The following is a 21,626-nucleotide window of genomic DNA, read 5'->3' as shown; positions in this document are numbered from 1 at the left end:
CGTCATTGCCAAATTTCAAAGTTATATTAATATAATAAATTCTCCAATATCTTTCAACATGAACATGTACAGAATTGCCATTTATAATTTTGCTATGATTTTTGAAAATTAGTAACAAATATAAGTGGACGGGGTTTGGGGTAGTTGATTCACATTCACACACTTGAATTAGTTAGTCAATGGCATTACTATTATATAACTAACTTCTTGTTAGAAAATTATATTACACTATTTTCCAACATTAAAAAATATTGGTGACTTGCACCAAAGTTATATTCAAATAACAGAAAAAATAATTGAGGTGGCAAAAATATTATGAGTACATATAATTTTAAAACAATTTTAAAATAATGATAATTTATTCAAAAAATATATTTCAACAAATTGCATTTAAAAAATTGGCTACCTGGGATCCGTGAAGACAAGACGGGGCTTGCTCGCTCATAATTTCTCATGCAAAAGAAAGGCCGTAATATCATACAAAATGATGTATTTTCCGGTTTTCCCATCCATGCAATTGTAAAAAAAATTACCATCAGACATACGCTAGTTTCACCACATGTGCAAATAATAAAGAAAAAATAATACTTGATGAAGAAGCAATCCATGATTTTGATGTCCAAATATCACATCCAATCATTCCCAGGATAATTATAAATCAGATCAGCTTTAAATAATGTTATCACAAATGAAGCAAGTGGGTGACAAGCATTTTTGAGCAATGAGTATGTCACGTCAATCACACAAATGGACAGAGTATATTTATAAAACACATGTATCAGTAATTAATTGCATGCAATGCGTAATTTAATAAATGAAACATGCCCAAAAAAATGTCCTATTACTCCCATTTTCTAGGATGGAAATAAGTCAAGGAAAATCTAAACATATGACATTCAAGTAAAATAATGACCCACACAAAATGTTGATTGGCGAAAGTAGAAACAGTTCACAATGATAAGAAACAGAGGAGGCTTCTTGGAAACAGAGGAAACTATGATTATGACAAACACCTATGGTACGTATAGCCTTAGTACTTTTCAAGAGGTGAACACATAGTGCAAGAGACCAGAGCTGAAAATAAAAAGAGATTCTGTGGCTCATGGCCATTCCCCCCAATTCAATCTGCCCCATCCTCCCCAGCCCCAAGCGCAGTCATGATTGTCCTCAGTGAGCAATATCATATGCACATACACCACTCAGAACTGGGTGGATATGTATGTGTATATTTTCATTCAAAGACATTTGATTTAAGCCTTACTATATGCAATGAACAGTATTCAAAATGAATATTTTAATAGAACCACCCAACCAAATAAAAAACAAGCCTTAAATTCAACTGCATAAAAATACTTAAAACAGATGAAAAGCTAGGCTATACTAATGCTTTGATCAACTTGTACTACCACAACGCTCACTTCATGGTACACAAGCTCACACAACAACAACATGAAAGGAATTCCAAAGCAGAGCATGAAACAAGAAGTAATAGAGAAGAGGTAAATTATAAAATACTAGGAGAACAAAAATTAGTGGTCTATTTGAAAAGAAATTATTATCATTAAACCAAGACTATGGATTCTCTTCCTTTAAATAAAAGTCTTGTCATCTTCATCTTTGATGAACAAGGCTTTGTTTGAGAAGCTTGACAGATAAAATAAATCTGACGCAGAATAAAAAACTTGCCAAATAGCTTAAGGTTACGTGACCAACAAATTTCAAAGGATATTTGCTTTGAGGAGCCACAAAGGTATTGCTACCATAACTCCCATATTTTGATTTACTCTCAATCTGAATTATAAAATATTTTAATACCAATATGATGAATTTTACAATGCATTTCATAACATTTCAAACTGACATAAATTCTCCTTGGTTTAAAGGCATACGTGCCATATGTTCCTAAATATTTTAACTTCACGTTTAAAAATTTATAAGTTTAAAGCCCAAATATTATTATTTCTGAAACACCATATTTGGCCAACAGCTTCGCAATGTAATAAGGCAATGCAGTCCAAAGTTTACTTTGTCATTCTACATTTATGTGTATATTATTCACCAGCAATAATAATAAAACTTTGAGAGAGCAATTCAATCATTTTTACCAATCACACCATTTTTCCTTCATTATTTACCAAAAGGAGTAAGTTAAATATAATTTCAGTAAAATTTTAACCATCTGTACATGAGATTTTTATACGTAATAGGTTGGAACAACAAAAATCCAATGATCATGAGAAATCCAGAGTAGCTCAGTTTTTCTCAGTTCTTGAAGGTGATGGTCATGACACAGGCATGAGGAATGAAATAAAGCAATGCCACTAAAACCACACCTAAATGGCAAGAAATCAGAGGTGACCACTTGATATTTGTATGTAAACCAGTCATTAAGCATTTTGACATTATAAAATGGCTATTAAAGATCACGTCATTTCACAATGAATTACACATCAAATAAAGACAAAGAAAAAAATAACTGAGAATGAGAAAAAATAAAATTAATGCAAACTATTATAGGCACATAATCTAGGAGCATTGAAACTCCTTGGTTTTTATGGAAAGTTTTTGGTATGAAACAATCATTTTTTAACTCTACACTTTACAGTAAATACATCATCATCATACAATTATGTGGATGGATTTACTCTTTCTTCGCACATTTTTATGAATTTACATTAAAAGAAAGAGAACAAGCTAGATTAATAACCATTGAAATAACAATGGTGCATGACCAAAAGTCTCATTCCAGAAATTTTAAGAGAGTTATCCTCTTGTGTATATGACAGAGTACCCCATATTTAGCATTCTCAAGTCTCTATGAATAGGAAGGTGAAAGGATTAGAACAATATCCTTTCTTATCAAACTTCAACCAATATTTTCAAAAGACCCCATAAAGCTGATTCACATTGGCACTTTCTTTCACCACAGTGAAAAAGAAAATAATTGGCACAGACTTAAGATCATCTTAATAACTATGTATGCATTAAGGGAGTATATTGATGTAGTATTTTATGCATGTGACTATATCATTAAAACTTCATTCTAATTTACAAAATAGATTCTTTTAAATCTAACTTGCAGAAAAAACAATACTCCTTTAAATCATTTCCATTGCAGCTATAAACTAAAAATGGAATGTTGTTATTTCATTTAGATACTATTGATGAAAAACAATTTCAATGTAATCACACAACATCAAACCATAATTTAGAGGCATTACAAAAGCTGCAGATAATATCCACACCTTGTAGTTGCTTTAAAGAAAAATCAACTTTGAAAACACTCATGATTAAAACATGTATTAAAATAGAATATTTGATCACATTTAAAGTGGAGGTTATTAAAAATCTTTTCCAGGAAAGAACTAGGACTTCTAAAAGAGTATTTTCTAAAGATACTCACATTACCAACTTGTAATCTACAAATGTGCTGATAAGAAATTGTCAAGTTACCAGAGAAATTCATTTAGCACCACTCCAATTACAGAAAAAAAACAGATCCTACCTCCACTTTGTTCCCACAAACCTTAAGAAATATTCTGTTGTATAGTATTAATTCATCATTTTTCAGATGAAAGGCATAAATGAAGAGAGCATTAAATTTAATTAGCGACACTCAGAAGATTTAAAAATGGCAAAGTTCTCCTAATGCACATTAGCTAGAATAACCATATTAAATCAACAAATCACATGGAAAGCCTTCAAATGAATGGAGGCCTGATATGATACGTTAATGGCAGCACAAAAAGAGCATTACACATTTCATACTATAGGTAATTAAGTTTCCAGGAGATATGTTGGAATCCATTTCACTTTCACGACACCAAAGTTATTCACTATGAAATGTGATTCAACAGATTCAAAATGCTTTTTCAAGGATATATCTTGATTTGTAATGTATGTACAGAAGTTTTGCCTTTCTTTTACCAAACCTTAAGGTTTGATGTATTATATCTCCATCATAATGGAACTGTTATGGAATCAAACAGAAAGCATTAACATCTATAATATTAAACCTTTAGAAGTGTCAACCAAGAGTTCATAAATTCACAGTCCTTCATTTGTTTAATCAGACAAAGTAAATTGTAAGGCCTTGAAAGTTAGAGACACTGTACATAGGATTACTCACAATAACATTTCAAGCAGTGTTCATTCATAATATCACTGAATTCAGAGCTAATTATTTTGAGGGGAGCCATTGAGGGCAGCAGTGGCTTGAGGCTCCCCCATGGTGCTCCGCGTTGGCAACGGACTTCTAGAGCTGCTCAGCGCCATCCGCTGCATTTGCCTTATCACTGTTGTGGCATGGTACGCTTGCTGCAAAACAAACCAAATTACGTGACACACATGCTGAAATGCTCCACTAGCAAAAAATACCAATTTTTAAATTAATATATGCAATAAACTCTTGAATACCCATTGTGTACATTAGGATAGCATCATTTGAAAGTGCTGGCAAACACTGAATGTTAGAATTTACAGTTTGAATAGTTCTACAGTCATTGGTTCAGAAATGTCAGCAGCAAAATGGAGAGATTTACTGTCTTTCAATGAACATTCACAGCAATTGGTAGGTACTCAGAGTTTCATCAGAGAAAATTTATTGATAAACACCAGCAGCTGCTGTCTCAAAACTAACTATGTATGTAATTAAGATACTTACACACCAACTGTGACAACTACTGAGCTATATTTATCTAATTAAATATTCATGTGTGTGTCATTCCCTCTACCAATACCATGAGATAAGATTATGAGTGTCACACAGAGAAGGGAAATGTGCTTCAGCTCAGCTTTGGCCATGCTTATCAACTCCAGCCAAATGCTTTGTTTGACAAATGCCTTGTCTCTATTTCTAGCTCCTCAAAAGTGCCATTCAGCAGGGTCACACAAATCAGCTCTTAACACTCTTGAGCTTCAAATCAGCTCTTAACACATGATAGCTACCATAATCAATGTGGACAACTCAGGAAGAGCAAAACACAAGAAGTCATGGCATGAATGAACACCACAGTCGGCTGAGCAACTGCATCTAAGGAGAAGAATGGCTGAGGAAACAAGGGTATTCCCCAAGGGCTCCCTTAATTCCAGCACCTGGTGCAAACCCTAGCAGCATTTGTAACAAAGAGGAGCAAGGTGCTCAAGGAGTAAAGAGTGTGATGATATGTTTTGGTCAGGAAGGTATAAATGCATTACTTCTTGCTGATTTTTTGGCAATGACAGTTAGGGATAAATACTAATGGGGGCATGTTTCGAAAACACTGAGGTACCAATAAAAATATAAACAAAGACATTGAATTAACTAACATATGCTATGAATTCATTGATTCAAACAATAAGGTAAATAACTAAAGAAAGAAACCTCAAGATCAAAGTATGCTAGCCCATAATATAGAGAAAAATTTTCTATCATGAAGAAACGTGAGAATTAATGCAAAGGATTAAACCACAACTAAACAAGGCTGTAAAAGGTAAAACTGTCCAAAATGATGCTGCAGAATGTCAGGCTTAGACAAAACCATAAATGAAGGAATCTGTACAATGATGCAGATAGAATGAATCCACCACATGAATGGAGATGAGATGCCTGCAATGGTATGCATGCATATGACCTATGAGCAATGGAACAAACTTAGGATGGCAAATATTTTCAACGCGCAGACATAAGGGTGGAGGAGGACAAGTACACCAACTCAACCACAGAGACACACAGACTGAAACTAGGACTAACACTGTGGATGAATGATGAAACATAAAAGAATGTCAACATATGTTATTCAGGACTCTATTAACAATCAGTGGAATTCCACACAACTTTAATTCTCAGCTTATCAAAATGAACTACCAAAAATTGCAAAAAAAACTGCCTTAAGACAATTACATATGATTACGCAAAAGAGAAGGTAAATTTCTAATGCCATGTAATAATTAGAGGAATATTACAAATTCAATGTATAGAGATGATGATACAATTGCTACTTCATGGCGTACAGCAGATAAGAAAGTATGTGGAGATGTAATGAAAAGTAAAGAAAACTTTGTAATTCCAATTAAATATTGAATGTAAGACAAAATATTGAATGTGGCACTTCATCATCTGGTACAGAAGACGGATAATAAACAGTCACATACAAAATAATTTTTTTTATCTCAAAAATACAGGGGCCTGAGGAGAGGGGCAAGGGGTGGAATTCCGAGGGGCGGAGTTTGGCCAAAGAGGTGGGGAATGGGTGTAAGAGCATGGAGAAGATTTGGGATTTCCGTTCTCACATTGTCTCCAAAAGAGGGAGGGGAGAGAGACAATGACAATGTCTTTTGGAGACGATGTAAGTACGGAAATCCCAAATCTTCTCCATGCTCTTACACCCATTCCCCACCTCTTTGGCCAAACTCCACCCCTGGGAATTCCACCCCTTGCCCCTCTCCTCAGGCCACTGTATTTTTGAGATTTAAAGAAATAATTTTGTCTGTGACTGTTTATTCTCTGTCTTCAGTACAAGACAATGACGTGCCACTTCAAAACCTAGGTTGTACATTCAATATTTATGCGGAAATACAAAGTTTTCTATACTTTTCATTGTGTAAAGTAGATTCCATAAAGTCATTCCTGAAACAACTAATTATACATGTAGATGATTTACTCCACTTCAGTTAGATATTTTATGGTACCACGGCTTCAATATATCTACTTATAATCTTTAAAGAAGAACTATTACTGTTTGCAGTGATTTTTGCAGCATTCACTTCCTGAGCATCTAGCGAGCATTAGGTTTCATGCCTTTATCACTGACTAAAGACCCAAAATGGGGTTAGACAGCAGCCATGTTTGATGCAATCATGTATGTATTATTATAGTTTTCCATCCCTTCACTTTTCATAGCTATTTGGCTGAAAACTAATGCAAACACATGGAATGAGAAAGGAACTGAGTATAGAAACAAGGCATTCCCTGCAGATTACAATGTTTTCAAATAAAAAACAATGGCTGTGACTGCTACAGAGGGCAGCTAAAGTTTTGCATTGATCACTGATTCCCTCACATAAAAAGCATAAATTCATCACAAATATTAGATGTTGATACTAAAATTTGGATACTTCTAAGATAAATCTAGAGAAATCTATTTTTCAAATGAAATTTCATGAGTAGTCAATCCGCCGTAATAAATGACTTACTTCTAAAACCCCACAGATATTTTAATAACCTATGTTTTATATCAAGGCAAATTCCAGATTGACTGCAGTATTTTTACCAGGAAAATAACAGATGTAAGTTAGAAGTAATTTCAAATTTTTGTATCGATTACACAGAAAAGCAAATTTGGATTGAGGTCAGAATGAGAATGTGATGTTTTGAATGGCCTCAAAGTGAAGTTGCTCAATGCTGAAGCATGCACTGTTCGTGGCACAGAAGTTAGTGATAAGTCTTTTATGCATTGACTTTGGTGGCATAAAAGCAATATCATACCTTCGAGTCACAGTTAATTCAATCACTCTTAGTCCTTGTAAATAGACAGAAATTGAAATGATATCCAGAACTGCACAACACTGCAGCTTAGACAGTACTTCACCTTGTTATTCAAAAGACTTGTGCTTCCCTTATGAAGTATTTGGTGGCATCATAAGTGACTCAATATTGATTTCCCCCAGAAATATACGAAAATTAAAATATAAAGTATACGATGAAGAATAAATTTTGATTAATAAAAAGCTGGCACTGAGCAGCAGTGTAATTCATATGAGGTGATGACATTGATTACAGATAAGGGTTAAACAGCATTCTTGGTGAGCTAGTAATAAAATGCCACACTGGGTACATGGAACACAGCAAAAGTGGATGCTCTCTAGCTGCATGGAATGCAAGTGCAGCGGCATTCAGCCCCATTCGCTTCAAGGGAGTGTGGATGGGGGGGGGGGGGGGGGGGGTGACAATGATATTCTCCACTCTCTCCAAGTCTTAATGGATGGAGGGCATGAGGAACTGCCACAAGATACATTATGAAGCATTAAATATGCGTTATGTTTAGTATGATATGAGTTGGTGCAATGTGAAACATTTTAACAAACTAATATTAAAAATGATGAAATTACAAAATAGGTAAGTGAAATTGCTCCATTAGCAAGCAGCTACATTGCCAACATGACTGGTCTATCATTTCTACACACCCATTTGTGAAGCACAAGCAATTGCCTAGACACATGGTCTCCTAGAAACAGCTACATCAAAATTAACTCCTCTTCACTTCACAACCCCTCAAAGACTGGGGTTGCCCTCTTGCAAAACACTCTCCTATGTAATAATGTAATGTCGGGAACTTCACCATTAAAAGCATGCACGTTTCAGCATTCTCATGCAGTCTTCTGGAATATCCATTTAAGGAGGTGAGAAGCATCGGATTGCGAGCCGCTATTTGGTCTCAGCTCATTCTGTACTTTGAAAGACTAGAATGAAAATTCATTCCAGCAAAAGAAGTTCTCAAATCACTTCCATTTAATGCTTATCTTTACATGAAACGTTACCAAAGGCAATCAGTCTGACCAACATTCAAGGTACAGAGCAGCTTGCATGGATATGAACACACCCTAAAGACACACAAGGGATAACAACACTCGACTGCTTCGCAGTAAGAATACCTTCCTCTTCCCCCTCAGCCTCTTCCTGAATAGTTGTACATTTGTGAGATTCGTCTACTTCCATGCTACTAGAATTATTAAGAGCTAATCTCTGCATCTTGTGAACCATAGCTATCGCGTGCATTAATTGCTGCAAAAAGAATGAAGACATCAGACGCATGAAAAAATTTCATAAGTTTCATTAGAACCACTGATTGTAAAACAAGTTTGAAAAAAATCACTTCAAAATTCTCCTGGCAATACATCACAAATGCAAAAAAAAAACTGAAACACATGATATTAGTACCGTTCATTTTTGAGAAGAACTTTTAAGACCACAACCTCACAGCACACTTTGCACCCAATGGATTTCCATCATGGTGACTTTAGCATGAATTGCTTATAATTGACACAATATGTACCAAGTTGGGTGTTTCAAAACACATATTCATCTAGCAACCGTTAACGGATAAAGAAACATTTGACATTTCACACTGACTTAAATTATGAGCACTGGTATCAATCACCTTAAAGGCATTCTTATTTAGAAGGAAAATTGAAGGGTGATGGAGAGGGGGGTGGGCAATTGATGGGGAAACCTGCAAGTGCAGAGCATACCGTATTTCTCCGAATATAGTCCCCCTCTGAATATAGTCCCCCCCCTAATTTTGAGGTTTCACTTTCGGGAAAAGTTAAAAAAATGTGTTTGAATATAGTCCCCCCCCTTTACTTCTACCACAGGCATTTTTGGAAAAAAAGGGGGGACTATATTCAGACATATAGGGTAATCAAAGGATCGCACAATGGAAGGAGTGTGATTGCACGTCCAGGGGCCAGGTAGCCACTCTGAAGAGTGGAGCACAGAGGCATGACTTGACTGGAAGCATGTCCATTTTCCACCACCATATTGGGGCTTCTGCTGAGTACACAACACACCAGAACATTTGTACTCGTAAATTGCATTGCAAAGTGCCAAATGATGGTGCCACCACTTAGTGGTGATCAAAATAATGCTTATCTTTACAGCACTATTTTGGTTAAGTTACACAAGAGACTGTTTTAATGCTATCAAGGGAAGGTTAAAATATCTAGTCATGTGCTGGGCTCAACTAGTTACAATGCCCTATGATGCCAATATTTGCGGTGCAGAAGCCAACATAGCACCAAATTGTAGACACACATCCCAACTATGCACTCTAGTATCTCAATTGCACCATAGATACCAGCATCTGATAGGTTTATCATGTATTAGATACATGATACAATGTATATATCCAATAGCTAAACACATCCTGATGAAGAACTTTACAGGCATTCCATGTGGGGTGAGGTATTGCTATCCCTACAAAACACTGTGAATACCTGACCTGAGGTAGTCCATTCACAACACCATTCATTGAATACAAAATGTGACGCATGGGGTTATTCAAAATCTATTTCATTCCTTCAAAAGTGACATTAGATAATATTTGGTAGGATAAAAAATGAAAACTAAAAGACTTTATACTAATATATCATCATCACTGATGAGTATATATAAGACTACTGTTTGTATACATCACTGAAGACTACATAATACCAGAGAAGCAAATAAAATCTTTAGCCTATTAATAGAGTCAATTGATTACACTGAAGTAGAGGTACAACTTATCCAATAAGGATAATTCAAATTTATATGAATTCTATCATTGTATTCCAAGATAAAATTTTTGAAATTATTTCTGGTGGCCACTGAGGAGAAAAATTGGTAATCTAGTCAATTCTATCACAGATTTAAGAATTCACCCGCTTCATAATGACTGTCTTTCATGACTCTTATCATAAAAAAGAGTAATTTTGCTTTTTTTAATTCCTTTGAAACTCTCTTAATATGGCATTCAACAAAAAGCTTTAACCCTGAGAAAAAAATTCTCAACAACTTAACTTATAGATACTAAACATAGAAATTTTTGTCATTATAAACGGTTCCATAGTTATTAGGAACAATAACTAAAAAATGGGACACTAAGCGTAGTAATCATTTTAATTGATTATAGAATGAAGCCACAGTAACTACAGCAATGCCTGATTATGATCGTGGAATTTTTTGACCCCTCTGTGGCATAGCTTCACTCAATAAACAGCTCTACTTGTATGGTTGCCTAATCACTCTCTTAGTCTGTATTGCAACATATTATTTCTTTAGTGTTTCTTCTAAGGGAATGCCTACTAATTGCCAGAAATGTCTCATTAAAGAAAATCCAGCAAATTTTCATTTATTGATTATCCCAGAGAACTCCAAGAGAGAATGTAAATACTAATTTGAATGATACCAAGGAAAAAATTTTGATTTCATGTTAACTGAATGTGGACCAGATTAAATGCATCTGAAAAACACATTACCTCATGAGCAGAAAAACACCACGACTTAACACCATACGAATGTTGATATGCTCTGATGTGATACTAACATCATCAACATCCCACTGTAAGTATTAACCAAAGTGATCAAATTAAAAGCAATAAAGATTTAATTTAACAGGGTTCCCACTCTAACTACATTATAAAATTCACGGTTTTTTCCAGGTTTTCACAGTCTATATGTCATAAAATTCACGGTTTGTACGTAAGGCATTTTAGGTAGAAATATTGACCACGTAACAATCATCGGCCGCACATTAACTCAAAATGTAACAAACACAACAGATGCCTTGAATGCAAACGCAGCAATGACAGTGCTATCTCTCATGACGTCACCTATTGTTAGCAAAATTCATGTCTGGCTAAAAGGGTGAGAGAGGGAAAATGGAGGGAGCAGGCTGGCAGGGAAGTGAATAAGTGCCTGATTTTTTGCCAGGGTTAATGCCTTCCAATCGCAGGCTTAAGGTCAATGTGCTGTCATGGCACACACAGACCAATTAATAGTTGCACTTTTGAATAAACATATGCAGGTAAACGCGTGGACAATATCTGCACGTGACTTGGCCTTGAAACATGATCGAAATATCCTTTTTCTCTTTCAATCCGTCTATCGTAGTTCTACAATCAAGTTTGAGAGATTTTTAAGGTTTTACGACGAAATTCACGGCTTTTTCCAGGTTTTTTCATGGTAGACGGAATTCACGGCTTATTCACAGTTTTAAGGTTTTCACGGTTGAGTGGGATCCCTGTTTAATCATTCCGTTAATCATGTTGAACCACCGTGGGAAAAACATTGTAAGCTTCCACAGGATGACTTAATTCAAGACCATAGCTCCGTTGAACAACCAACATCATCATCATTGAATCATCCTGTGGAAGTGTACAAAGTTTTTTTTCTTGTTTGTTCAACATCAATTATAAATTCCACTACATAATGCCAAATACCACCTAATTCAGGTAAGCAGTTTAGAAATTTTTCAACAATTAGAAATAAATATTCAAACATGTACAACTCAGTTCTTCATTCAAGTGCATGTCACAATGAAGAGAAATTATGAACACTTTCAACCTGAAAAATAATACAACTTAGTGACGGAATTCAGAAGATCGCACACTGAGGGGTTAGGGAGAGGGGTTGGACTTAGGGGGATTCACAAACACTGATTTTCAAATCATTCATCAAATAACTAATTTAAGACAGCCATAATACCATCCTCTGAGGAATATACTCTCTCCTTCCCACTATTATCAATCCCTTTATTTCACTTACATTTTCCTCATCCTTCACTTAATTGAAAGATGGTAACATTTCATAACAAAATTAGTTGCACTCAATTAGAACATATTTCTGCATTATGGAGGGTGCAAAAACAGATGTGAACACAGCAGAAATTCACTGAACTGCCTAGATTTCAAATACAGGCAGAAGAATAGATGCAAGCATGGCAAATTACAATAATAATAATAATAATAACATTATCATTGGCAATCTTCTTCATTGGCCATTGATCAATTTGATTGATATGACGCAGCCCTCTTCAGTACTCTTCTCTGAAAGCATCTCGTCCCCCAAAACATTTCAACCCTTCCAGGTCGGCTATTACTTGCTCACAACAGGCCAAGAAACTCAAAACTCAACAAATAACAGTTGACAAAAACCACCTTCCTTTTGGAAGTAAATGACTCCACTACCATACACATATACATATATGTACCAACCTTTTTAATAAGTCACGACAAAATGCTTGCTTTTGCTTCCACCACTCTTTTTGTCTTTAGTGCCTCTTTTTAAATGTTTTCAGAGGTTATTTACACTAGAATTCTTAGAAAACGCTTTTTGTTAATGATTTTATGCTGTGAAAGATAGTTAAATAATTATAGCACCTAAACTTCCCATTCTTTATAGTTAAATACCAATGATCATAGCGCTAAAGTAATTCCTGTCCTTTTTAGAAAATGTTATCAAATAACAAATTGAAAATTTTTGCATGAGAATTGAATTCTTCCTTGTGAATTGATCTTGAGACTTGAAATTTGTGGTAAGAAGCAAATGGCAACTATTATCAACGTACAAGAAAGCTAAGGTTATGCGGTTTTGTAAAGTATCACGAGCAAGGAATGTTAGACTCAAGATAAAAGTGAGCGGTGAAAAACTTGAGCAGTTTAACTATTTAGGCAGTACGTTAGAGGAAAACGGATACAGTAGTAAGGACATTAGGAAGAGAATTGCATTAGCAAAGGAGGCGTTCATGAACAGGAAGGAGTTTCTGAGAGGATCGTTATGTTACAGTTTAAAGAAAAGGTTAGTGAAGAGTTTGATCCAGAGTGTAGCGCTCTACGGTGTGGAAACGTGGACATTGAGGAAAGAAGACGAGAGAAGATTGGAGGCATTCGAGATGTGGGTACGGAGAAGATTGGAGGCATTCGAGATGTGGGTACGGAGAAGAATGGAGAGGGTGAAATGGACGGAGAGGAAAAGGAACAACGAAGTGCTGGATATGGTTGGGGAGGAGAGAAAGCTTTTAGATGAGGTAAGGAGGAGACAGAAGGTATGGATGAAGTTAGTGCTTAGCAGTGAGGGGATGTTGAAAATGGTGTTCGACGGTAGAATCTTAGGGAAACGAGGGAGGGGAAGGAAAAGAATAAGATTTTTTTTTTGGAAAGATTGAAAAGGAGGCTCCCAGATCACTTCTTTAGTACTCCATGGAAACCTAACTTAATCGGTAGAATACTGTAATATATATATATATATACTACTTCATTCATTCACACGACACCTTAAATGCAAACATACGTATAAATTCATAGGCAAGGAAAGAAAGGGATAGGAACATGTAATAGAAAAAGGACGAGGACAACGGTGCTGTGGTAGATGGAAAAAGCCAGAAATCAGAGGGTAAAAATGCGGCCTGACTGGGACTCGAACCCAGAACCTCCTGGTTGCCGGCCAGGTGCTCTACCAGTTGAGCTACCGGGACACTTAGATTTACCATGATTTCGGCGGGGGTTTATACACAGAAAACTCTCTTTGCTTTGGCCCACAAGAGTAACCAATAGATGGCACTGGGGCAGCTCACCACTCACCAACAGAAGGAATGGACGAGGACACAAGGATGAAAGGAAAGATACACACGGCAGCCAGCCTAATTGTCTTTTATCCCTGAACGACAAGAAAAACAACAGTCTTAGCCCATTTCCAAAATAACCTTCCTAGGTAATTATTTGTAGTTCCTAAGTATTGTCAGGTGAATGTGCAATCTTTTTAATTTTTTTCATTATGATTCAGTTACGATTATGAATTACATAGATTATTATTTTCTACAGAGCCATTGATGCTGGATATGAGGTGCCATGCTTACATAATATTCTATTATGCTGATAGGAGCAAGGTGACTTTAGCATGAAAAAAACCCAAGAAAGGCCTGAGAAGCATTTCCCGATATTGGGGAAATAAAGAGAGAATCATTATTTTCCAAATTCATTTTTTTCCTTCTAACACATGTTTTATCATTTCTGAAGATATTTAGGTAAAGAGTTGGTTCACTTGCGTGAATTACCTAAAAAGATATACCAAAACGTGTACCTTAACCGCATTTAATATTCGTGTTCCTTTCTCCCGCGCATTGAAAATTATGCAAAGTATCACCGATACAGAGAAAATATTTTCTTAGCTTTAACACTAAAAAGTAGTTGTGCCATTATCGCAAATAAAAAGTAATGTGGAAAGGGCAAAGTAAATAACTAATTTCAATTTAAAAGTCTGCAGAGAAGAAAAGAGACAATTTTATAAACATAGCACCTCACACTCGGTAGGTATCAACGGTCAAGATAACGATGGAGAAGTCTTCAATTGAAACGTCAGGAGAGAGGTAGATGGAGTGCCTTACCTGCACAGAAACCCGAGAATAATTTAATTCGATCATTAATTAGTTTTTTCTTTCCTCCTTCTGCTCTAATAATTATTTCACTTTATGGCACGCCTATTTTCAGTGCTAAAACTTGAAAAATCTGTTTTCTATATCAGCGTTTCATAGCATCATTTAAAATATGGTGAAGAATGCATTCAGAAAACTAAAGAAGGCCAAAATTTTGATGTTTATAATTCAAGGGTTCACAAAAGTAAACCAGCATTGCAAATTAAAAATCTACACGATATTTAGAAAATAATGAGCCCAAACATGACGTATTTCTGGCATCATTTAAGTTTGCTTATCATGTTTATAATAGTTTAATCAAACCAAATAATATACTCATAATTTTAGAATGATGTCACCTTTAATCTCAATCTTTTTCAAATACTACGCAGATTGCTAATTTTTTAATCCCATGGAGATAAAATAATTAATTTAAAAAAGGTTGGTGTTTTGTTTAGTTTTCCCCAAATTGCGATTCGTGCTTCCTAACTTGGCTAAAATGATTAGGGACAGTTAAGGGAATAACAATGGTGGTAGCCCAGCTGTATCTTTGAGTGAACGGAATGGGAAGGGATGCTAATCCACTAAGTCTCACGGGAGCCAAGACAGACTAAAAATATGTATAGAAATGACATAGTGCGAGTCGCACCCAATATAATGTGGTTAACAACCTTTTCCCATTAATTTCCCAGATAATGGAAAACAATTCCCTTGCCTCTCTCCAGTTAGAAACTTGTCCCTGTTGCCGGCAGAGATGAACCATGCACTTCCACAGTCAGGGAGAGAGCATTCCAAGGGGGGGTTGGGGTATATGAGAGGGGGATGGGTGCTGCCTGGTTGTGGAAGTGGGGGCAGGATAGAGAGAGGTGCAGGGGGTGGGAGGAAGAGGGGTGGGTAAAGGGCATTCAGCCTTGCCTTCAGAGACTTTGTTTGGGGGCCGTGTTTTTTTATGAACTACATCACTGTAGGGGGGGAATGCTTGGGGAGTGGGGTTTGGGATGCATAAGTTGGGAGTCAGGAAGATCAGCAAAAGGTGGTAGGAGAGAGTAAACAAAGGTTTTGGAAAGAAAAATCTCTGGGAATGGGGAGGAGTGCTAGAAGAAAGTTACTTGATAGTTGGAAGTGCCTCTTCATTACGAGTAGCTAGAAAAATAATTTGGCAATAAATATTTCCCAATATTCAAGATATTTAACTTGTTCACTCTGGAAAACTACGATATAGATGAAAAGATATTAGCCAAAAAATTCTGTGATTTTTTCCTCTTTGCTCTTCTCTGTTGCTGCGTCCACCATGGCGTCCAACTTGCCTAAATGGGAACTAAATTGGGACTCCTACTCAAATTTTCTTAATGTTTGGAGGGCTGCGTAAACTTCATTTTTTAGTGGTGAAATTATTTCCCCGCTTTCATCCTCGCCATCACTGCTGTCACGACTATAGTCCCGTCTGCTGCTTCTTCTCCACTGTTTGTTGCTTAGACCCTCGCTACGCACCGGCCAAAGCCCTTCGCAAACTCTCTCACAGGAATTTCATTCAAGAAGCCCATACCATACAATTCAGACCATCCAAGATGAAAGTCAGCCACATGACACTCCCTGGTGCCTTGATAGTACGGTGCTTACGCAAAAACTAAATGTACTGAATCATAAAATCCACGTTCAAATTGATAATAGGGGAGCCATTTTGCCCTCAACATGGGCTTGTGTATACACTATGAAATCATCAGTGATATCATTACTACCTCTCCCCACCTCTCGTCATTGACAATCGCATTATTTTCCCTGACCTTTCCCTCCCTCTGAAATGTAACAGTGTCTATAAAATGATACATTTAATTGAAAAATATGCCCTCTATCATCAACAATGAGTGACTTAACACGTTGCGTACCGGGGTATTTAAATTCCTTTTAACCCTCTGTACCAGCGGTTTCTTAAACATCACTCACTGAGCAAACCTTCCATCCAAAAAAAATCCATAACTTACTTAAAAATTAAAATTTTTTCATGCAATTTTGAATGTAATACTCACAAATAATTTCAGAATCTCTTTCTGGTGTGATACCCCATGAAACATTTTCCCTTGTGGAGTGGAATGCCGCAAGTTGAGCACACATACCTTGTTTCTTTTCTAATATTTCTCGTCGTGCACACTTAGCATCTTCTAGTGTGATATTTTTTCGTCCCCTTCCCCACAATAGAAACGAGATGGTGTTTGCTAAGGTCTCTCGATAAGCGCTGTGGGTGATCTCTTGAAGGGGCCTGTCCTGTTGGCTTATCATCGCAGTCATCGTCTGAGGATGATTCGCTCGACTCCTGCCTACTCGCTGCCCACTCTTTGGCGGTCTGGAGCAAAAAGCCTTTGAATCGAATGCCATTATTTTTGTTTAGAGATTTATAAACTCTGAAAGCATTAAAAAGAGCGCAATTTATTAGCCACGGCACGACTTTCTTCGACCATATAATTGTTTTTCTCATGATGGAGTAATAGGATAAGTACATATCCGCCCAGTCAACACCTTTCCTGCACTCATTGTATTTTAGAATACAAGTGGGTTTTTTGATTGCCTGTCCTGTAACCCAATCTTTTACCTTTGAGTTACGCATGCTGGCGTTATGAAGTGCTAATCATTCTTACTTCCCTCTTGTCTTTCCAAACCACTAGTAACACCTCACCTTTACGAGAGATCGTGCTCTGTCCCTTTTTCAAAGTCTTTGCCTCACTCTTCAACGTGGGAGGGAGTCCCCGAATCGGTCTTATGGTTCCACACACTCTTACTTTGTTATCTAAGAGCAGTTCTGCAATTTTCACACTATTATAATAGCTGTCTTGATAGGCATGATGCCAAAGATTGAGATGTGGCTTCAAAAGAGACAAGATGGTTTGTTCTAATTTTTTCCCCTCGGCTGAATAAATTTCTAAATTACTAATGTAGCCAGAATCACTTTCACAAACCATCGAACTAGTAAACCATATTTTACAATTTTTGCAGGATTATAGGTCTTGATTTTCAATCTTCCTCTCCATGGAATCATGGCTTCATCAAGTGACAATTCCTGCTTTGTTTTATACACATTTTGAAATTTTTCAACTAAGTATTCCACGGTGGGTCTTATTTTATATAGTCCATCCGAAGTATCTAAGAATGCTTCGTTATCACTAAAATGCCATGCTTTCCATATCTGCTCAAATCTGTTTCACGTGAGTAGCTCTCTAAATATTTTTGTTTCGATGACAGGATCTGTACTCCAATACTCCTTCAGTGTATCTTTCCTCACTTGACCCATCAGAATCAAAATAGAAAAGAATTTTTTTAATTTCAGCCATGGTTGTGTTTGACCACTTCCCTGTTTTTGGCGATTCTTTGTATTTATGCTCATTTTGACAGTAATATAAATTGGATTGATGGCACATCATTTCAAAAAAATCATTACCAAGAAATAGTGAGACTACGTCAAGGATATTAGTGGAATTTCCTGGTAATCGCTTCACTCCAGGTTGGCCCAAAAATTGCTCTAAATGTCTCTTAAAATCTATTTCTTCCCATGAAGTAGAACTTCCTGCCAAAGTACTGCCTTCATTTTCACTCGCATCGGAGTCACTTTCAATGATAACTTGAGGAATAGGTTTTCTAGTTTTCATGTTCACCACAATATCAGAATCGCTTTCACTTTCGTTGCTATCTTCGTCATACCCTAATGGTACATCTGACAAATCATCAGCACACAAGTCTAACAAAATGTCTTCTTCATCCAAAGTGTTGTCCTTCCGATGTGATGCCATAGTATGGAATATTCTTATGAGTGGTTTTTAGGGCACAAATGCGAGCAAACCTTCAAGCGAGAAAAACTTGACACCAAATGCACTATTCACTGGGACCCGGGGAAACACCAACTGCTCTAGACGCATTGGGAGAGGAAACTAACCCAGAGGCAAGAAACAAGTAAGAGAGCATCATCTTCCTCCATGGCATGGACGAAAAGAACTGGGGGCCTTGAGTCCCCCAGTTCCTTTTGTCGAGAATGTTTATGTTGATGGAGCAGAGCAGTCCACTTGCTGAGAGTGCATCTCGAAGAAGCAGCTATGCAGATAAGGGTCAAACTCGCTACATAAAACAAGGCCATGCGGATAAACTCTTTCGAAATAATGAACCAAGTGTGTGGGGTAACTCAAGGAAAAAGATAAATAAGATGCCAACACTGGTAAGAAGAGGAACGCCGATTATGGGTGGAGGTATTGAGAATGGAAAGATGTGCCTATTCGGGCGAAATGCCTTTGGTTTAAACATGGTTAAAAAGCTAATGTTTAGAATATAACTTTATCCAATCAAACGTTATGATGCATCAATTCATTATGAATAACGAACAACAACTGAAAACGTACAAACGAATACGTATTGTACGCTTTAAAATTGTTTATGTTGACGCACCTAAATGACGAGAATCTTCGTCATCCGTCCGGAACGTTCGGGAAAAAAATGATGAGAATTCTCACCATCCATACGCAACGTGTTAATTCTCTTCCTTCCTCATATTTCCAACTGTTGACATGAAAAGTGTGGTCATGAGGTCCCCTATTAGCCTCCAAGAACATTGAAATTTGAGCAATTTTATGGACTTCCAACATTTTCTTGATATGATTCAATTACATAGGGTTTAAGTAGGAGTGTAAGAAATACCCCGCGCAACCTTCCTCACAAGGTTAACTGAAGTATTGTCAACATGATGTTTACAAGTAAATAGGGGAATTTTGTAATGCACGATATTTTTTATTGATATCCTACTTACCCTCAATTCCTACCGTAAGTTTTTGGGCAAACCCTTTCCTTCAAAAGTTGCAATATCATTTAAGAATTCACACTTAATGCACCATGGTCAGAAGCACTGAATTTTTTGCTACTTTCGCTGCAATAACTAGTTTTATTGACAAATTTTTCACAATTGTTTATATAAACAAATCCAATTTGCTCCTGGGGACCGAACCTGATGTTTGTAATGTCAAAACATTTCATATTTTCAAATTGCACCATTTATTTACCATATGCTTTTCGCCAACACCACAATTTCACTATGTAATTTCAAAAATTTCGTAATATCCTACTTCATATAATCAAGAGTTTAGTGTGTGTGTGTGTGTGTGTGTGTGTGTGTGTATACGGGCCGCATTTTTACCCTCTTATTTCTGGCTTTTTCATATCTACCACAGCACCGTTGTCGTCGTCCTTTTCCTATTTTATGTTCCTAATCCTTTCTTTCTTTACCTGTGAATTTAATTGTACACCACAAATACTACAAATAAATACTATATAATTAATACCTATCTTAAATAATAAATATAAATAGAAGTTAATTAATCCCAAAACACTAATAAATGGAAGCAAAGGTATTTTTTGTAAGTTTTTAAACATTCATGTAGTACAATCATGGTATAAATTAATCCCCAAGAGGATGTAGTACACCCTCATTCTCTAAGCTCCGACACAGGCATGAATTTTCTAGCACAAGTTTTTATGCTTCATTTTGGACCAGCACAGCATGGAATTATCTGTTTGGTTTTGGGTCACAGCAGTGCAAAATTATTCACTACAGAAGTTTTTGCCTGGCTGACATAACAATATCCAATTTTATAAAGACTGGAGAGGCACAAAACTCCACATGGGAAGAAAGTAGAAGCAGAATGGGGTGGCAAGATGCAAAGGTGGAGAGCAAAGGTGTGAGCGACTTGACCGAGGATGGGCACATGCCTGGAGAGCAGGCGTGTGGAGAGGCTGCCCACATGGGTCACAGGGTTGGAGAGGCCTTTCAACCCATTTCCGGGAGCTGCCATATTTAGACAACAGTTTTCAAAGTGTATCAATGACATGAGCACTTATCAGAACATCAATTTCATCCATTCACCCTGGAGTACTTGGGTGCTTAATGCTAAGAAAGGAAGAGGCATCATTTTATTGTTAATTAAGCATGCAAATTTGCATCCTTAAGCATTCTGGTAATGCACCATGGTCATATCATGCATCATTAGGGTTAAATGCGTTTAAATTGATAAGGTATTTTTGCACACTGCATATCCCTGAATTCATAATTTACTTTTCCTTTAAACTTGAAAAAAGAAGAAGCTTCTGGTTGCATTTACTCGAACCCTACACATCCCACTTATTTTCAAAATCACCAACTCTAGACATGGATATGGTACCACATCCGATGCAACTGTGCAGATGCAATTATCATGTACACTGTGTGTATCTCAGGCTTGAATATGGGTGTTGGTGCATGATGCATATTTTAAGATCAGGTCATGGGTGTGGATGTATAGAAATAATGTGGGTACAAAGTGTGGGTGCAGCACTTAATTCATGGCTGTGGTTTCTTGATCTTGGTGATAGGTACTTATGGCAGGTGCAGAGAATTCAATGAGTAGATGTAGGACATGGGTGCACGATGGGGGAAATTGGTCAGTGCATCGTACAAGATCAAGGGGACAGTGCAGGCATGAGAGATGCACATGGGACAGTATTAAATACATTGTATGAGCACAAATGCAGCAACAGAATATGCAATGTGGGGTTGAGAGCAGGGTGCCACCGTTGCAGCCTTGAATTGTAGTTGAGGCTGATGATGACCAAGGATTCCGGTAAATATGTGGGGACATATTCAAGGTAATCATGCAGGTACAGAGTGGGGAAGAGCACAATGCAGAGGTGAAAGGT

General features: G+C 36.8%; 1 protein-coding gene across 1 annotated transcript in view; it reads right to left on the bottom strand.

The window, feature by feature from the left end:
• Positions 1–473: 473 nt before the first annotated feature.
• The window catches only part of LOC124171854 (calcium/calmodulin-dependent protein kinase type 1-like), a gene marked incomplete in the record, with an annotated part of 212,293 nt that continues 191,140 nt past the window's right edge, over positions 474–21,626 (bottom strand). Inside the window, 1 exon segment of the mRNA XM_046551212.1 lies at positions 474–4,317. Coding sequence (XP_046407168.1) covers positions 4,177–4,317 — 141 coding nt within the window.

Source organism: Ischnura elegans, chromosome X (genome assembly GCF_921293095.1).
Source record: "Ischnura elegans chromosome X, ioIscEleg1.1, whole genome shotgun sequence".
Lineage (NCBI taxonomy): Eukaryota > Metazoa > Arthropoda > Insecta > Odonata > Coenagrionidae > Ischnura > Ischnura elegans.
This window is presented reverse-complemented; position numbering and strand designations above follow the sequence as displayed.